The 20,172-nt window shown below is 48.9% G+C and overlaps 1 protein-coding gene across 2 annotated transcripts; it reads right to left on the reverse strand.

The window, feature by feature from the left end:
• Positions 1–13,065: 13,065 nt before the first annotated feature.
• LOC123111838 (heat shock factor-binding protein) lies at positions 13,066–17,608 on the reverse strand. 2 transcript variants are annotated; one of them, XM_044532715.1, is made up of 5 exons: positions 17,419–17,608; positions 14,765–14,818; positions 14,349–14,372; positions 14,218–14,260; positions 13,066–13,513 (listed from the first exon to the last, which is right to left on the reverse strand). In XM_044532715.1, exons 2-5 carry the CDS (start codon positions 14,810–14,812, stop codon positions 13,389–13,391), a joined length of 240 nt encoding a protein of 79 aa, XP_044388650.1. In that variant the 5' UTR covers positions 14,813–14,818; positions 17,419–17,608; the 3' UTR covers positions 13,066–13,388. The 2 variants fall into 2 exon arrangements, with proteins under 2 accessions (XP_044388650.1, XP_044388651.1); XM_044532716.1 differs by lacking the exon at positions 17,419–17,608 and adding an exon at positions 16,207–17,332.
• Between the last annotated feature and the right edge of the window lie 2,564 nt (positions 17,609–20,172).

Consider the following 20,172-nt stretch of genomic DNA (forward strand, 5'->3'; position numbering starts at 1 on the left):
ACAAGAACGCGATCGGTGGAGTCGTTCACGAAGCGATTCAGATCGCGGCCGAATCCGATCTAAGCACCGAAGAACGGTGCCTCCACGTCCAACGCACGTACAGCCCGGTGACGTCTCCCGTGCCTTGATCCAGCAAGGAGAGAGGGAGAGGATGGGGAAGACTCCGTCCAGCAGCAGCACAATGGCGTGGTGGTGATGAAGGAGCGTGGCACTCCAGCAGGGCTTCGCCAAGCACTGCGAGAGACGAGGAGGGAGAGGGGTAGGGCCGCGCCAGGGAGAGGAAAACTCATGTTCTTGGCAGCCCCAAAACCTCCACTATTTATAGGGGAAGGGGAGAGGGAGCCGGCCCCCTCCAGATCCCATCTAGAGGGGAGGGGCGGCGGCCAGGAGGGGGAGACTTGCCCCCCAAGCAAGGTGGAGGTGCCCCCCTCCCCTATTGTTTTCAACCCTAGGCGCCTTGGGCCCTTGGGGAGGGGCGCACCAGCCCACTAGGGGCTGATTCCCTCCCATATTCAGCCCATTAAGCCCCCCGGGGCAGGTGGCCCCACCCGGTGGACCTCCGTACACCTTTCGGTGGTCCCGGTACAATACCGATAACCCTCGAAACTATTCCGGTGACAGAAACTGGACTTTCCATATATAAATCTTTACCTCCGGACCATTCCGGAACTCCTCGTGACGTCCGGGATATCATTCGGGACTCCGAACAACATTCAGTAACCACATACAAACTTCCTTTATAACCCTAGCGTCATCGAACCTTAAGTGTGTAGACCCTACGAGTTCGGAAACCATGCAGACATGACCAAGACGTTCTCCGGTCAATAACCAACAGCGGGATCTGGATACCCATCTTGGCTCCCACATGTTCCACGATGATCTCATCGGATGAACCACGATGTCAAGGATTCAAGCAATCCCATATATAATTCCCTTTGTCAGCCGGTACGTTACTTGCCCGAGATTCGATCGTCGGTATCCCAATACCTCGTTCAATCTCGTTACCGACAAGTCACTTTACTCGTTCCGTAATGCATGATCCCGTGACTAACTACTTAGTCACATTGAGCTCACTATGATGATGCATTACCGAGTGGGCCCAGAGATACCTCTCCGTCATACGGAGTGACTCGATTCATGTCAACCCAACAAACACTTTCGGAGATACCTGTAATGCACCTTTATAGTCACCCAGTTACGTTGTGATGTTTGGTACACCCAAAGCACGCCTACGGTATCCGGGAGTTACACAATCTCATGGTCTAAGAAACTGATACTTGACATTAGAAAAGCTTTAGCAAACGAACTACACGATCTTGTGCTATGCTTAGGATTGGGTCTTGTCCATCACATCATTTTCCTAATGATGTGATCCCGTTATCAATGACATCCAATGTCCATGGTCAGAAAACCATAACCATCTATTGATCAACGAGCTAGTCAACTAGAGGCTCACTAGAGACATGTTGTGGTCTATGTATTCACACATGTATTACGTTTTCCAGTTGATACAATTTTACCATGAACAATAGACAATTATCATGAACAAGGAAATATAATAATAACCATTTTATTATTCCCTCTAGGGCATATTTCCAACACAACGCGCCGACCCACATTTGCTGGCGTGGCCGGCTGCCGCCCTTTTTCAATAAATATGCGTACATTTTGCATTATTTCACAAGCAAACATATAAAAAATAGCATAGTTCCACAACCAAATAAAGAATAGTTTAAAAACCAACTAAATTAAGCATAGTTTTACAAGCCAAATAAATAATAAATTGTCTCAAATACATGTGAAAAGAAGATGCATCTATTGGTTGCCAACATGAGCCATGCTCAACCAAATCATTTTGCACATGCATGTGAGTTTCTCAATCACGCATTTCATGATGAAATTGGATGAACTGTTCAAAAGTTGCCGCTTCTCCATGCTCAGGCACAACATTCTCACCCTAAAATTGAAACCTTTGATCGTAGATACGTTCCAAATGCTCGTCTTCTACGGTCATATTGTGCATGATCACACAAGCTGTCATGACCTCCCATAGTTTCTTGGTGCTCCAAGTCCTAGCAGAATACCGAACGATGCTCCATCGATATTGCAAAACACTAAAGGCATGCTCGACGTCCTTCCTAGCACTCTCTTGCTCTTGGGCAAATATTTTACTCTTCTCTCCGAGAGGGTTGGAGATTGTCTTGACAATAGTGGTTCACTAAGAATAGAGATCGTCATCTATGTAGTATCCTTTGTCGTAGTTGTGGCCGTTGATGGTAACATTCACCAGCGGGCTGTTGCCTTTGGCAAGCCTTGCAAAGGCCAGCGAGCGTTGAAGCACGTTGATATCATTGTGTGATTCGGCCATGGCGAAGAAAGAGTGCCAGATCCAAAGATCTTGTGAGGCCACGACCTCAAGTATGACAGCACAAACCCTGACATGGCCCTTATATTGCCCTTACCAAGCAGAAGGGTAGTTCTTCCACTCCCAGTGCATGCAGTCTATACTGCCAAGCATCCTTGGGAAGCCCTTGCTGGCATTCATCGCCAACAAGCGGGTTGTATCTTGAGGAGTTGGCTCTCTCAAGTACTCAGGACTGAATACAGCAATCACAGCCTTGCAGAACTTGTACATGGAGTCTAGGAATGTAGACTCGACGTACTCATCGATGAGATCACCGGGCACTCCGTATGCAAGCATCCGAATGGCTACAATGCATTAAGATGAGAAGCCAGTCTTTCCAAGGGCACCCTCTTTGCACTCGAAAAAGTTATCGTATCCGACCACCCCCTCTCTAATACGGTTGAAAATATGCCTACCCATACAGAAATGCCGCCGGAATTTCTGATGTTTGAACAGTGGATTGGTGGTGTCAAAGTAGTCCTTCCAAAGAAGGAAATGGTCGCTCTCTCGACTATGGTTCAACGTCGGAAGGTGCCCCGGGATCGAGCCACGGAACAACGGCTGCTGGCTATTAAGGTGGTGATGGACCAACACGGCAACCAAGATCTCCTCCTCATCATCGGGCAAGGAATCGTCGAAGTCGCAAAGGAAACTGTGGAAAAAGAATTCATCGACGGAGTCCATTTTGTACCTTGATAAGCTGTCAAATAGTTTGCGGGCATCGACTAAGGGAGTCCTGGATAAGGGGGTATCCGGACAGCCGGACTGTATACATCGTCCGGACTATAGAAGCGTCAAGATACAAGACTCAAGACTTTGGCTCGTGTCTGGATGGGACTCTCCTTTGCGTGGAAGACAAGCTTGGCGATCCGGATATTATATTTCCTTCCTTGTAACCGACTCCATGTAAACCCTAGCCATCCGGTGTCTATAAACACCGGAGAGCATGGTCCTTAGAAGGCCGATCACAATTACAATCATACCATCATAGGCTAGCTCTTAGGGTTTAGCCTCTACGATCTCGTGGTAGATCTACTCTTGTACTACACATATCTTCAATATTAATCAAGCAGGAAGTAGGGTTTTACCTCCATCGAGAGGGCCCGAACCTGGGTAAACATTGTGTCCCTTGCTTCCTGTTACCATCAGCCTAAGACGCACAGATCGGGACCCCCTACCCGAGATCCACCGATTTTGACACCGACATTGGTGCTTTCATTGAGAGTTCCTCTGTGTCGTCGCTTCAAGGCTTGATGGCGTCTTCAGTCGTCAACAACACGGTCCAGGGTGAGACTTTTCTCCCCGGACAGATCTTTGTGTTTGGCGGCTTCGCACTGCGGGCCAATTCGCTTGGCCAGTTGGAGCAGATCGATAGCTTCACCCCTGGCCACCAGATCAGGTTCGAAAACTTGAACTACACTGCAAATGTCCGCGGAGACTTGATCTTCGACGGATTCGAGCCTGCGCCAGGAACGCCGGATAGTCGCGACGAGCATGGCCTAGACCTGTTGTCGGACAATGCTCGGAACATCATCCCTGCAATAGCCCTGGATCTAAATCCGGAACAGGTTGTGTTGCCCGAGGACGAAGGGATGGACCCCACCCCGCAGGCCGCACGCTCATCGGCGGTAGAGCCAAACACAGGCCACATCTCTGTGGAGACCTATATCCCCGGACCCCCGGACTCGTATCCGGTCGTTGGTTCCGGTCCGCACACTCCTGAGCCAGCTGAGCCATGTTGGGCTCCGGTAATGGAGTTTACTGCTGCAGACATCTTTCAGCACTCGCCCTCCGACGACATGCTAAACTCTTTAAAGTCTCCCTCTTTATCAGGAGACTCTAGGCCGAACTATGTCTGGCTTGAGTGGGAAGAAGGTGACGAAGGAATTCGCTGCCCACCCACCACCCACTTCATCGCCACGATCGAAGATTTAACCGACGTGCTTGACTTCGACTCTGAAGACATCGACGGTATGGACGACGATGCAGGAGAAGCTCCAGAATCCCTGGGGCGCGGGACTACTACCTTGTCACACGATATATACATGGTAGATACGCCCAATAAGGACGGCAGCGATAATCCGGACGATAAAACACCCGGGCAAAAGCCAAAAAGGCAGCACAGACGCCGCTCAAAGTCCAGCAATTGCAAAAATAGCGACAAGAGTGTAAGAAGGGTCGATATACCCGCAAACTCCGAAAGCAACAATGACCACATGGACCCAGCGATGGAGCAAGATGAGCCAGGTCACGCCAAATCAAGTTCGGAGCAAATACCCGATCACAATGATCCGGAGGGACGAGCTCATGAAGCCGCCTCAGAACAGGAAGACAGTCCGGACGACGATGCATTCATCATCCCGGACGAACAAGTGGGACGAGACAACCTCCACAGAATGCTTATGGCCACCGCAAGAAGTCTAAAAAAGCAGAAGCAACGGCTCAAGGCCGCACAGGAAAAGCTCAGCCGAAGATGGAATAAAGTGCTAGACACTGAAGAAAGATATGGCGATGACCGCCATACGAACCGAAGCACAAGCTACTGCCAGAATTCGACGACACGACCGTTCCACCAAAAGAAAATTCGACCAAGAAACCAGACGTACCGCTTCACAACCATAACACAGCGGCTGCGGACACTGCGCATGATCTACGTGAGCATCTGGATAAGAAGGCCGGTGCAGCCAGGTCCATCTATGGATCTAAAAGACACACCCCGGCGAAGGAATATGGTCACCCAAACGCTCATACAAGCCAGGTACCAGTCCTGAATAAACTCCGGACACAACAACAGCCGACTACATGCCACAGCGCGTCCAGATACAGAGGGGCTGCTCACCCCATGTGCTTCACCGAAAAAGTACTGGACCATGAATTCCCACAAGGCTTCAAACCTGTGAACATAGAAGCATACGACGGCACCACAGACCCAGGGGTCTGGATCGAGGATTTTATCCTGCATATTCACATGGCTCGTGGGGATGACCTTCACGCCATCAAATACCTTCCCCTCAAGTTGAAGGGACCAGCTCGACACTGGTTGAAAAGCCTCCTCGAAAACTCAATTGGGAGTTGGGAGGCACTCGAAAATGCTTTTAGGGCCAATTCCCAAGGGACTTATGTACGGCCTCCGGATGCAGACGACCAAAGTCACATAATCCAACAGCCCAGAGAGTCCGCCCGCCAGCTTTGGAATAGATTCCTCACTAAGAAGAATCAGATTGTCGATTGTCCGGACGCCGAAGCCTTAGCGGCGTTCAAACACAGCATCTGTGACGAATGGCTTGCCCGACACCTCGGCCAAGAAAAACCAATGACAATGGCAGCCTTAACAAGCCTTATGACCCGCTTTTGCGCGGGTGAAGATAGCTGGCTGGCCCGTAAAGGCACTAGCGACCCCAGCACATCCGAAGTAAGGGCTGGCAACGGGAAGCCACGGCGTAATAAAAACAAACGCCAAAATAAGGAAGAGAGCCCAGATAACACGACGGTCAACGCCGGATTCAGGGGCTCTCGACCTGATCAGCAAAAGAATCCATTCAAAGGCAGTAAAGAGGGATCGTCCGGTCTGAATAGAGTCCTGGACAGACTATGCCAAATTCATGGCACCCCGGAGAAACCTGCGAACCACACCCATAGAGAGTGCTGGGTCTTCAAGCAGGCCGGCAAATTAAATGCTGAACACACGGGGAGGGACACACCAAGTGAAGACGAGGATGAACCTCGCCAGCCGAACACTGGGGGACAGAAAAAATTCCCGCCAGAGGTTAAAACAGTAAACATGATCCACGCGACTCACACATCCACGAGAAGGCACGGACGTGCGCCCATAGACGCGCACGATATAGAGCCCATCGTACCCACATCTCATTACTGGATGTCTCATCCGATCACTTTCGACCACATGGACGGCCGAACTAGTATTCGGTGCGGAGGATCACGGGCCTTGGTGCTTGACCCAATAATCGACGGATACTGTCTCACCTGTGTCCTCATGGATGGCGGCAGTAGTCTCAACTTAATATACGAGGACATTGTCCGCAGGATGGGGATAAACCCATGCAGAACTAGCAAAAGCAACACCACCTTTGAAGGGGTGATACCAGGCGTTGAAGCCTACGACAGGGGCTCCGTCGTGCTAGAAGTAACATTCGGCTCCCCAGGCAACTCCAGAAGCGAAGAACTTCTCTTCACCATCGCACCCTTCCAAAGCGGCTATCATGCATTGCTTGGAAGAACGGCCTTCGCCCGCTTCAATGCATTGCCGCATTATGGCTACCTTACACTCAAGATGCCCGGTCCACGTGGTGTCATCACCGCTAGCGGAATCAAAGAGCGCCTCTCACGTGTAGAGGAACACGCGACGGCCCTGGCGGCCGGACTATAAGCGGCCTCCAATATCAGAAAACATGACTGGTCATTACGACCACAGACACGGTTAGACGAGTCCGGTAGCCCGGATAAAATTCAAACAGGGCACCGTATACGTAATCCCATAATGGAAACCAGGGGTTGTATATATTTAATACAGCCCCACACTTGGCTCGACCTTATTGGCAGGCCAACATCTTACATTTTTATTATTAATCGCATACTTACGTTGCACTCTCCTACGAGTTTTTCTTTTTTTTACAGACAACGTTCGCGCGAAACCCTCTCAAGATACGGCACAACAGAGACAAAGGCGCAGACGTGCAGCAGGGCCCCGTTCAACAGGTTTCTTTTTAGATTAAGCCCCTGTGTAAACCTTTTCTACTGCCTCTTGTTGTTTAACCATCCCATGGGTTCTATACCCACAGAGGATACTGGCGTTATTGGCATTTGGCCACGGCAGACTAAAATGCACGTACCTAGGAATTAAGGGTTTATAATAGGCTCTTGTCAGCCTCTTTTTCCTTTACAAAGACTGAATACCCTCGGGAGTGTTCGGCGTCACGAGTTTGGTCGTATATGCATCAGCTCTGAATCATGTCTTTGGTCAGATGTTGGGTTTGCCCGGCTCCTGGGTTTGCCACCTTACGTTCCGTTATCACCGACTAAGGCAGGCCAAAGGAGAACTACTGCGATTGTGCCCTGGTTATTCCGGATGAGCGCCTCAGTAGAGAAAGCCGAAAACTGACTGTCATGATACAGCGAGAGACTGTTCAACCACTCAAAGACTCACCGGAATCCCTAAAGATTCCTCCGCATTAACGAAGGGTCGTTTCCCGACCATGTACACACGCGCCCGTATTCGGATGCATGCGAAGGTACCAGGGGCTACATAGTAGCCCCACCATTATACTCCCATGGCTAAGCGAAAGTGTTATAGCTATATAGTCCGGTTGCCTAGTTCGACGTGTGATCACCTCCTTAATGGACCAAGACGTTGGATCAAGTGTGATTAAGCATATTTTTTGCAAACACCCCCGCATTATATGCACGGGGGCTAAAGCCAACGACTGCTATCTTTCGGACTACTTCTACATATAAAAATGGTCGCAAAGGGGATACAATCATACTTCCGGGCAAAAGTATAAACATAGCCTCATAATTAAACTAAAACATTGTTTTCTACAATGATTCGACATTATCACTCGAATACAACATTCTTCGAGCACTGCGCCTTTATTAGGCGGGCACCTTCCGTGACTTGCGCCAAGTAGTGCTCGGCCGAATATTGGCCTCCCGCCGGATCGTGGCTCGCTATTACAGTGGCATCCATATCCGTCCAATAGGCTTTAACGCGGGCTAGAGCCATCCGTGCACCCTCTATGCACGCCGACCTCCTCATGGCATCAATCCGAGACACGACCCCAAGGAATTGCTGGAACAAACCAAAGTAGCTATCCGGCTTGGGCCCCTGTGGCCAAAGATGATCTATTACAGACCGCATTGCAAGCTCGGACAGCCTGTGGAGCTCCGCCATAGCAACCACCTTCTCATTTAGCGGCAGCGGGCGAGTGGGAGCATGGAATTGCGACCAGAAAAGCTTCTCCACTTCCTTATCACCTTGATCCTCGAAGAACTTGACAACGTCAGCTGTACTATTCGTCAGGTCCGCATACGCGTCTGTCGTACTAAAGCGCCTAGCCAGGGGCGCATACTTCGGATCCAAAAATTTCGTCCGCAGTAGGTACGAGCCCCCAGCGACGATTTTGTCGGCCTGTTGGTGTTCCTCCCGCATACCTCGGATCTCGGCCCGCATCTCCTTGGCGGCATTTAGTGCCTTGTCCAGCTCGGCCGAACTAGCCTTATTCTCCTTTTCCAGGAGCGCATACCGGTCGACGGCATTTTTCAATTCTTTAGCCATTTTGGCCATCTTTTCGTCGCTTCGGTGATGAACAGCCTATTCGGCTCTCAACTCTTCGGCCGCCTTTAGGGCAGCCACATTGCTAGCCTAAGCTTGTTCCTTGGCCTGAGCAAGCTCCGCCCTTAGGGCCTCCACGGCAGCAGCACCATCTGCAGCGCAAACACATGGCATTAATGTTATGCCCCTCTTGCATTTCCCTATACATCATAATAAGGGAAGCCGAAGCACATACCCTGTGACTCCTCCAGCCGCTTGTTCACCAGCGTGATATCGGCATCAATGGATCCGATCTGCCTCCTTAGTTCGGCAACTTCAACAGACTGGTCGGCTGCCGGATCCTTGTATACCTGCACATATTAATGGTGCAACCATTAGTATATGATCCCCCGTTTGCCGCCTACGGCGAGCAACCAGGGTCTCAGGGGCTACTATCTATAGGGATCACTCCTAGCGCGCGCTTCATAATCAAAAAATTGTGCATTTTTTACTACATACCTCAAAGCCTTTGAGCAGGTTTGTAAATGCCTCATTCAAACCGCTGGTAGCGGATGAAATCTTCCTGAGCACCGTGCTCATTAAAGAGCGGTGCTCCTCCGAGAGCGTGGCTCGCTCCAGACGGCCCGACAGTACGTCCGGTCGGACACTGAACTGCGTCGGACCCTTCTCATCACCCCCCGTAGGAGCCAAACGCTTCGGGCTCAGGGCGGCTGACGTGTTAGCCTCCGGCTTCGGCAGATCCGGACTCCTCCGTGACGACACCTCCGTGTCGCCCGCTTCATGAGGTGGAGAGTTGGGTGGAGTCTCACTCTCCATCATCTCCGGATGAAGGTCCCCCAAAGATGAACTCTGTTGAGAAGAGCTACTCACCGGACTACAAAAGACGAAGTCCTGGTTATGGATCTCGGAGTAACATCACCCCTTCGAATTAATGAATAACTTACGGCTCGGTGGAGAGCTGGCCCATTGGTGGGCACGACGTGATGAGGGCGCCCGTAGCGGCAGAGCCCCTCGGTGATGCTTTCTTCCCTTGCTTGGGCATCTCCCCCTCCAAATCTTTGGAGGTGGCCCTCTTCTTCCCGCGTGGGGAGGAGGCTTTGACCTCCCCTTCCCGGCTATCCTCCATAGGAGGGTTAGCGATTTCCCCGGTCTGGATGCGCAGCGCGTGAAGTTCGGCTTCACTGCCCTTTCCTTCGCCTTTCCCTGAAGGGATTTTGCTGAGCGCCCGGTCCAACATCTTTGCAATGGTTGGACTAGGCGAGCCTTCAAGAAGTGGCGCCGGACACCTCATTCTCTTTGCCTTGTCAAGCCATTCCTGGTCGTGGAGGGATTGTTATAATAATAGTCATGATAAATATAAATGAAGTGTCCGGCTTTAAGGTTACTTACTTGGGCATCTAGGCGATTGCAGCTTAGGCCCGCATCCTCGGTGGTGTCCGGACACTTTACTTGTGGTCCGAAGAATAATTTACACATTCCTTCGAGCTTCAGGCTGAAGAAGTGCTTAATAGTCCGCGGACCCTCCGGATTGAACTCCCACATCCGGAGAGGTCGACGTTTGCACGGCAACATCCGCCGGACTAGCATCACTTGCATTATGCTGACAAGATTTATGTCCCTCTCGATAAGCTCCCGGATATGATTCTGCAGTTCTGGTACATCGCCAGCAGGCCCATAATTCTGTCCCACGTCGGTCCAAGACGCTAACTGTGACGGGGGGCCGGAGCGGAACTCGGGGGCAGCGACCCACTTTGTGCCTCTGGGAGCAGTGACATAGAACCATCTCTATTGCCATACATCGGATACTTCTGGAAAAGAACCCTCTGGCCATGGGGCATCGGCGTTCCTGCTTATTATAGCGCCTCCGCACTCCGCATGTCGCCCCTCGATCATCTTCGGCTTCACATTGAAGGTCTTCAGCCATAAGCCGAAGTGTGGGTTGATGTGGAGAAAAGCCTCGCACACAATAATGAAAGACGAGATGTGGAGGATGGTCTCTGGAGCCAGATCGTGAAAATCCAACCCATAGTAGAACATGACCCCCCTCACAAAGGGGTCGAGGGTGAGGCCTAGACCTCGGAGGAAGTGAGGAACGAACACGGCGCTCTCGTTGGGCTCCGGCGTGGGGACAACTTGCCCCGAGGCGGGAAGCCGGTGTTGTATATTGGCGGTCAGGTATCCGACCTCCCTAAGCTTCGCAATGTCCTCCTCTTGAATCGAGGAGGCCACCCACCAGCATGTTGCATCGGATCCGGACATCCTGAAGGATCTGGGGTGTTGGAGCTTAGGTCTTGAGTACTGGAGCTCGAGGTGCGATAAGGAGCAGGAGAGGTGGAGAAGAGGCGTAGGCCTTGACCCCCTTTATAAAAGGGATGAATACCAAGAGTCCTCAGCGTGACCGCTTGAGACTTATCTAAAATACACGGAATCATACCAACGGTCGCCGTGGGGTCACATATGCCCATATTGATGAAAATCCCGTATTAAGGGGAACACGATCTCTGCTTTGGCAGGACGTGCCAATAAAACCACCTCGCAACACGAGTCGAGGTGGAGCAGGAGACGCCGGACCGTGTTGGACCAGGCCACGATGCAAGGGCATGACGTATAAAAATTGCCAACAGAACAGATTTATGATATGTTCCCTACTATGGTGTGTGAAGATCATCTTGCAGATCCGGACACGGTCTACATGTTCGATAATCATCTTGGAGTATTCGTAGGAGGAACCCGCCTTGCAATGCTGAAGACAAGACTACGCGCCGGACTCATTGTCATTGAAGCCTGGTTCAGGGGCTACTGAGGGAGTCCTGGATAAGGGGGTATCCGGACAGCCGGACTGTATACATCGTCCGGACTATATAAGCGTCAAGATACAAGACTCAAGACTTCGGCTCGTGTCCGGATGGGACTCTCCTTTGTGTGGAAGACAAGCTTGGCGATCCGGATATTATATTTCCTTCCTTGTAACCGACTCCATGTAAACCCTAGCCCTCCGGTGTCTATATAAACCGGAGAGCATGGTCCTTAGAAGGCCGATCACAATTACAATCATACCATCATAGGCTAGCTCTTAGGGTTTAGCCTCTATGATCTCGTGGTAGATCTACTCTTGTACTACACGTATCTTCAATATTAATCAAGCAGGAAGTAGGGTTTTACCTCCATCGAGAGGGCCCGAACCTGGGTAAACATTGTGCCCCTTGCTTCCTGTTACCATCAGCCTAAGACGCACAGATCGGGACCCCCTACCCGAGATCCGCCGGTTTTGACACCGACATCGACGAAGGAGCTGGCCGACGAAGAGACGCGAGTCTCCCCGTGGACCAGGTGGCTCGCCTGGAGCCGTCCGACGTGTGCTGGCGTCAGGACGAAGGAGCTGGCTGGGGCGGCGACGCAGCTTCCTGCTCGTGATGGCGTTGGGAGGTGGGGGTGGGAAGCTTCGATGCCCCCGACGGCGAGACGGTGGTGGCGGCGACATGGAGGTGGCGGCGTTGGGGGAGGTGTGTCGGCACCGGCTGCTGGCAGAGGCACTGGGAATGGGCGGCGATGGTGACGCGGCGGAGGCAGGCGAGGGTTTGCTGTCGATATGGGATGAAAGAGGATGACCAATATGCCACCGACTAGCGGGCCAGGGAAGGAGTAGGCAGGTGCCGCACGCGTCTGTTTCGTGTCCACGGCGACGTAAATGAAGCTTAAAATTGGACCGGGAATGGGTCGGCAAGCGGACGCGCGTCCGTTTGGGTCAGTGTGTTGGGCCGACCTTTTTGTCCGCGCCGACCAAAACGGACGCGTGAGGACGAAATGAGTCGGCGCGTTGGAGTTGCTCTAGCCTAGACGTAAATGAGGCTTAAAATTGGACCGGGAATGGGTCGACAAGCGGACACACGTCCGTTTGGGCCGGCGTGTTGTGCCGACCTTTTTGTCTGTGCCAACCAAAACGAACGCGCGAGGACGAAATGAGTCGGCACGTTGGAGTAGCTCTAACCTAGACGTAAATGAGGCTTAAAATTGAACCAGAAATGGATCGGCAAGCGGACGCGCGCCCGTTTGGGTCGGCGTGTTGGGCCAACCTTTTTGTCCGCGCTGACCAAAACAAACGCGCGAGGACGAAATGAGTCGGCGCGTTGGAGTTGCTCTAACCTACGGTCGGCTGTTCGGGCAAGGGTCCGTACGCAAGGCGCTCAGACAGGCAGACTCGTGAGACACAAGATAAATGCGACGCTTGTAGATGTAGACTGTCACATGAAAGTGGCACTGTCGAACAGAGACGGTGAATCAGGCAACAGCGTCATGTTTTGCTAGCCATCTGAGGAAAATTCATCATGCAACGCAATCCAGTTTTGAACAGAATCTACAGAAGAGCAGCGTGTCACACAAAAATTGCATAGGGGAAACAACCCAATAGGCCCACTGCCATAAAAATTGTCGAGACATCGTCTGGCTCTTGCATCAACAACTTTAAACAGACAAACCAACAGTACGAGAATGATCATAGGGAAACAACCTATCAACTGATAATGGTGTCTGGGCTCTGGAGAGCTGAAGCTCCAGTGAAAGCAACAGGTAGCACACTCGGTAGTACAAGAGCATAGAGCTATGGTCCATGGGAAACCATCAGATACACATGAATGCCGAAACTTCTGTCAGATAGCCACCAAATCTTTACTACCCAATCTCTTGCCTACACATGAGTTATGCGGAGTCGGCAGGCTTTGCCTCGTCGGGCTTCTTGACAGGTACGTCGGTGGTGCCCATCTCAGCTTTGAGATCGTTGACGCTCTGCTCCAGCTCATCGATCTTGGTTCCCATTTCATCTAGTGCAATGGAGTTAAAGAAAACAGAGTATGGCAGTCCACACGCATGTCCAATTCATGCAACAATCAATTTGGCTCAAATTTGATGCACTCAAACTGAGATGGATTTTGTAAATAAAAAAAGCACATTATGCAGGGAGTACTTCTGATGTCAATATGATAGAATAGGTACTTTGATTATTTATTCTAGTATGCTTGTCACTAGCCTTGCACTGATGTAGCAAAAATCTTGGTGCACTATCAACTTATGAAGTATAAAGTTGCGCTAAACATAAGCTAATCAAACAAAGGATCTTACAAACAAAACTCAAAACTAAGGGATGCCAAACTGGAGTATACCGCTTCTAGTTTTGCTGGTGAACAACAATGTTTCTAATTTCCATGTTTATTGCCTAACGGCGTGCGATATATTGATATATCATATATGCACGTATATTTGGTGTGTTTCTGTTAATATCAAAAAGTTGATGAATGTTACGAGTTTCCAAACAAGAATTTAAAAAGAAACAGATAACATTGTAGAATACTATTTTTTATGTATCAGCATCATAAATGCATATGACATCATAATAACCTGACATCAGATATACTAGAATATAATGTTGTCCCTAGTAAATTGTGTGATGGCATAAGATAATGAACCAATGTGGCCATGAAAAAATTATTGTGGTAGAAACAAAATAATGATATTCCGCAGATAAGGATATTCTTTGACACGATGTTCTGGGACATAGACTCAAACCTTGTTTGCTGAAATCCATCATCAAGTTAATGAGTGTAAAGTGTTTGTAAAGACTCAAGAGTACATATTAACGAAAACGTATTCAAAGGCACTCACCATCTGACCGAGGAGGTTTTGCACCTGAAATAGAAAGCTTAACATCAGTACAAAGTAAAAATTATTTATTATACTGTTAGACAAAGGGATACACCTATGGTTCCTCAAAGGCGGATTAGGACTTCTTCAAAGGTTGGAAACAACTAGTACATAACTTGACTGTTAACCTCACGATCTACTACGTCAATGCTACGCCAATGTTTTTCAGCTTACTAGTTAAAATAGCAACTACTTTCAGTACTGCTAGAATATGCGAACACTCCAATTTGATGCATACAGAATGTACAAACTCATCAAAGATAATTTAGGTCTTACGTTAAGCCAATTATTCCACCAGAAGACAGATGAAATATTATTAATGTGAACGGTGTGCCTACAGTGCTATGACGCTACAAGTGTATAATATCAGTACTTACAAATGCCGTCATGTCTGTTGGGTTCTGCGATGAGGGCTCTGAATCCATATTAGCCTGTAAACAGAGATTCAGCAAATGAGTCAACAGTAATGATACTATACAGAAGAACTGCATATTGTGAAATTAAATGACTAATGTGTCAGGGTATTAACTCATAATGGGTAAGAAATATAGCACAGGTTTTAAATAGTACTAGCTCAATACCAATGCGTAGGGCGTAGCAATGACGTCAACTTTGTTCTACTGGTTCGACATAGGAAAAAAGTTATTGGGTTGAGATTGAGACATGTTGTGCAAACGGAATCCATAGGCAAAGGTGTATGTGATTGAGATTGTGTACGGACAACTACAGGATTTCTTTCCCCAGAAACGAGAAGGTGGGGTCGGTTTCAAAAATAATAATTATGGTTATCACGTGGTTTGGAAACAAATCAGTGGGAGGGGGGCATATCTCGCTGGGAGGGGTGGAAGCAATGGAAACGAAACCAACAAACTCTCCTTTAATAGTAGAGATTTGCAAGGTATTACATTTAATAGCAATAAAGGCATCCTGCTGAAAGAATTATTTGAAGCATCTTGACAGACGTACGTATGATAGTATGAAAAAGTAAAAGCTAGAGTGGAATATTAGTTCATATCAGCAAATGAGAAACAGTTTTAATGTTGGAATTTATTGATAGCATCCTGATTCTCAAGGAGAAGTACACGAAGCTGACAAGGAAAAGCTAGGCACACTTAAAACTCCATCACCAATTGCTTGACCAGGAATTGAGCATTCTATCCTATTTTCATTAACTAACCAGTCTACTTAGTCTATTGTATTAGTACAACTTCCATATGACATAGACTGGACATTTTACTATCAATAAATAGGGAGACAAACAACAAAATAGTACACCGTAGAGGGCTTGTAGGCAAGCCTTATGAATCACTCTTCAATCTCCTAGTTTCCATTTCCCCCTCCATTCATTCTCATCAAGATCATGCCCTGGGAGTTCTTGGCCACTGCTCGCGCTTCTAGTTTCATCAGCCCTCTTACTACTGCGCATGATACTTGCCATTTCTTGTATTGTGCAGGAAGTGCTCCGCCTCATCCTATCAATGAGGACCTCAAGTTGATCCCTCAGACCATGCCTTGTCAGCCTATCCCTCAAAACCTCACAAGTAGCCTGGTAGGGTGGGATACCTCCATCCACCATCATCACAAAATAGCCGCAGGCCTCCTCTAATCTTCCCTTCTTGCAAGATAACCCATGGATCATGACAGCATAAGTTGCTGCGCCTGGGTGAAAGCCACGTGTTTCCATCCCGTCCCATACCTCAACAGCCTTATCAATCCTTCCTACACCAATCAACGTTTTTAGTAACATGTTGTAAGAATGACGATCTGGCACACACAAGCCTTTATCCATTCTTGCAATAAGCCTCAAAGACTTGTTCACCTCATTCTTCTTACAATGTGCATTAAGCAGAGTGTTGCATGTCCAAACATCAGGCTTTTCCCCTCGCGTAATGATCTCACCAAGGATATTATAAGCCTCCTCAATCTCTCCCAGTTCGCACAATAACCGAATTATAGCATTATATGTGAATACATTTGGTGTGAGGTCATGCATGCGCATCCTATCTAGTACACGAAGAGCATCCCGAGCATCCTTGGATGCACAGGCAGCACGAAGGAATGGACCATAAGTAGCAGCATCTGGAACAAGCCCACGGCTCTGTTGCATATCTTTCAGATGTTCCTGCGCACGTGCAATATCACCTCCGCGGCATAAGGCATCAATCAATGCATTGTAGGCAGGCACATCAGGCTCAACACCTCTCTCAACCATTTCATCAAATAACTTTTGCGCGTTTTCCGGCTTTTCCACAACAGCCCACCCAGAGATCAGGATGGTGTAGGTCTTGGCTGAGACATCGAAATGGGTCCCCGACTCTTTGAAGAAGACCTCAGCATGATTTACAAGGCCATTATGGCACAAGGCGAATAGCAGCGAGTGGAAATCGGCCAGCGTTGGGTGGAAGCCGAACCCCGCCATGGAGGAGAAGGCCCGGATCGCATCATCCGGGAGAAGCGCACGTGAGTAAGCACGGAACAACCGCGGGAAGAGGTCCCGCGAGAGCGCAGCCGGTGGGAGGTCAGACAGCAGCGAGCGCAGGAGCGGGAAGAGCCGCGCACCAGCGAGCGAATTGGCCAGGATGAGGAGCGAATCCGGCAGGTGAGAGAACCCGGGCAGCCCCGCGGCAAAGAGGAAGAACCGGAGAGACGGCACGGGGAGGTGGCGGCACCGGCGCAGCACCGCGGCCGCCGCGTCGGGGGTGATGCGCGGCGCGAAGCCGCGGAGCGCGGCGGGGAGGTCGTGGCGCGGGCCACGGAAGTCGCTGAGCACGCGGCTAAGCGTGCTCACGAGCCCTGGGTCGACGTCTGGGCCCGGATCCGGGGACGGATCGTGGGGCGAGGCGGTGTGGAAGCGGGGGAGGGGGAGGGGGCGCCAGCTGCGAGGCGCGAGGCGGCGTGCCGCGGCGAGCGATCTCGCGGCGGCTTGCATCGGTGGGGCTGCGGTAACAGCGGATTCGCGAGTAACGTAAGGATGCACGCGTGCTAGAAAGCAATAAATGGATGTGAGAGCAGGGGGGGTGAAGGGGCTTACCGAGGAAGTTAGGGTCGCCGGGGGAAGAGGAGGTCGCCGCCGGCCGGTGGATTCGGAGGAGGTCGCGGTCGAAACGAAGGGAGAGGAGGGCCTGAATGGGGAAGTGAAACGAGTCAGGAAACTTGGGCTTGTAGAAGGACAACAATACGGCGACGGTGAGACGAGGTAGGTCCATGGACCTTGTGCCTGTGTACGAAATCACTAATTGAGGATTCTAATTTAAAAAAAAAGAAACTAATTGAGAGTACTCGTTGCAGAGATCACTCACATCTTTTCACAAGTGACGCACTGTCGCAACATGAGAGTTTTCCATTTTTCCGTAGATCCGTTTATTTACAACATTTTATCTCTTAAACCGTGCGTTCAAATCTTGGATTCCTTGCTCCGAGATCCTCAAAACTAGATCCAGTGTTAATAGGTTTGACAAACTTTTTTTTCAAAAACCACACGAAAAAAATGGAGCACGGTTAATGTGACGCATTGGCTAGTAGAGCTTATTAAAGTGTCAAAATCCGATGAGACGTCAGTCAACAATATTAGCTTTTCTTTTTGTTTTAAATTGTTAATATGTGAAATGCTAATCTAACAAAATAAAATGTTGTAGTTTTTGTTGTGCACTATACATGCTGAAGAACATCGAATTATTTACGGGAGAAAATATGAGAATGCAATATGACCAAGTACATAGAGTAACACCTAAAATTCTGTCATTTTCTGAAACTTATGAAATGATACTAACATATCTTCACATGCAGTCCTACATCGACAAATTCAGAAGAGAGCTATCTGTTGTGCTTGTCGATTCACCCTACAACAAAATGAAATACAGGAAAATGTTCAAGCAATACCATGATAGGCTATCAGATGCAGCTGTGGTTGAAGACGATGAAGATGCAAGCAATTATTCGAGCAGTGTGGTTCATTCTTACATGTGGAGTGTACCCTTGGCCATAAAGCGATAGAGTAGGGCGTGGTTGGGTTTTAGTCCCGAAAAAGGATTTCTAGCAGTGTTCTTAGTCCATTGCAGATGAGTCAAATTGTAAAACTTCAATAATATCGGTTACAATACTTTGCTTGAAATAAATTTGGTCTCTACGGGAGCTCATAGAAATCTATATTTGCTTTTTACAACCATGTGATAGTAACAGTGTCTGGGCAAGGTTCAGACCAATTATAGTGCACGAGCAACCCTAGAATAATAATGGGTTATGATATGTTTATTTTCATACAAGAGAAGCATGAGCATAGCCTCACAATAGAAGGAAAAATAATGCATGAGTCAACACAGAATCTCAGCTATCCCAGGAAATGACACAACTAATGTCTCGTAGGCAGGCCGCAAAGTCAATAAAAGAGAGTATAGGATAACAAGAGTAAAGCACGTACCATAGGGGGCCTCTGCAGGTGCTGCAACGACCATGGTGTGGCATGGTAGGGCGTGCGCTGAATTGAAGGGATCACCTTCAGGAGCACAATGGGGTGGCCATGGTACATCCATCCTGCCTCAGGGAATCACATAGCATGTTCTATCATAACCCTGCAAAACAGAGAAAAAATTACTACTTGTACTAACCTTGTCAAATGTGTACATGTAACAAACGTTGGGCATAACTAAACTCAGAAGAACGAAATGCAACATATGCAAGAATCGAATGCTTATTCTTTTCTCTTTGCTTTTTGCGAGGATCATTACTCTGTCTTTAACAAGGCTAAAACATCATAATAAGAATTAACACTAATCTTCAAACGGTGGATATCCCATGTGAATTTAAATTTTTTTATAAAGCGCATGCCAAATCTGTTGATCCCAGTCCAGCAATTGCACAAGAAGAAGCGATCATTGTAAATATTGAGTAACATAAGCTATGAATTGTTTATAGTACATTTCAAAATTATTAGATTTATCATCTCTCTTGATCTCCAAATCTCACCCATCAGCCAATTGAAAGAATAAATGTTGAATTAAATGTATAAGTGTATGAATGCAAGGATTGAACTTTCATAGATCTTGCAGTCGGGGCTGGACGAATGGGGTTGGCCATTGAGGCCGTCCGGCTTCATCCAGTCCCGCAGTACCCCGTCAGCAACGAGCCTTCGGATTAGATGCATGGCTAGATCAAAGTTGCGCCCATGACGAAGAGGTGATGTAGAGGACGCAAACAACCAAATGAGGTGTGGGAAAAATGTTGCCTATAACCTTGTGGCTATAGGCACCCGCATGGAGGACTGGGAGGTGGGATGGCGCCGAATCTTTGCCGGTGGCCGCCGCAGGGAGGGCATTGAAAAGGTGGTGCGAGATTGCGAGGGAATTGGGGTGGGGGAGGGAGGGGCCGCGACGTGCGGCTAGATCCTGCCGGCGAGGAGTAAAATCCTAGTGGTGGCGAGGAATAAACCCTAGCGAACGGGATAAAATCGAACTGAAAATACTCCTCAAATTCGTACCGAGAATACCCTTCAAATATTTGCTAGGGAAAATTTGATCGGTTCAAAATAATTTTTTCTTCTGAAAATGCCCTTCGACTTTTAATATAATACACGTGACATCTGAATCTGGACCATCGAATCAGCTCCGACGGACGGTCCACATCAACCGGATGGAGCGTAAAAGGACTCCTATAATATAGTCATTTTAATGTTGGAAAGTCTAATGCTCGGGATTCTCGCAAAGAAGAACTATGATTTATGAAGACGGTATACTCCTGCTGGTACATTCAAGTACCTCATTTGGTATAATATACTCCGATCTCATCTCCA

Source organism: Triticum aestivum, chromosome 5B (assembly GCF_018294505.1).
Source record: "Triticum aestivum cultivar Chinese Spring chromosome 5B, IWGSC CS RefSeq v2.1, whole genome shotgun sequence".
NCBI classification, from domain to species: Eukaryota; Viridiplantae; Streptophyta; class Magnoliopsida; order Poales; family Poaceae; genus Triticum; species Triticum aestivum.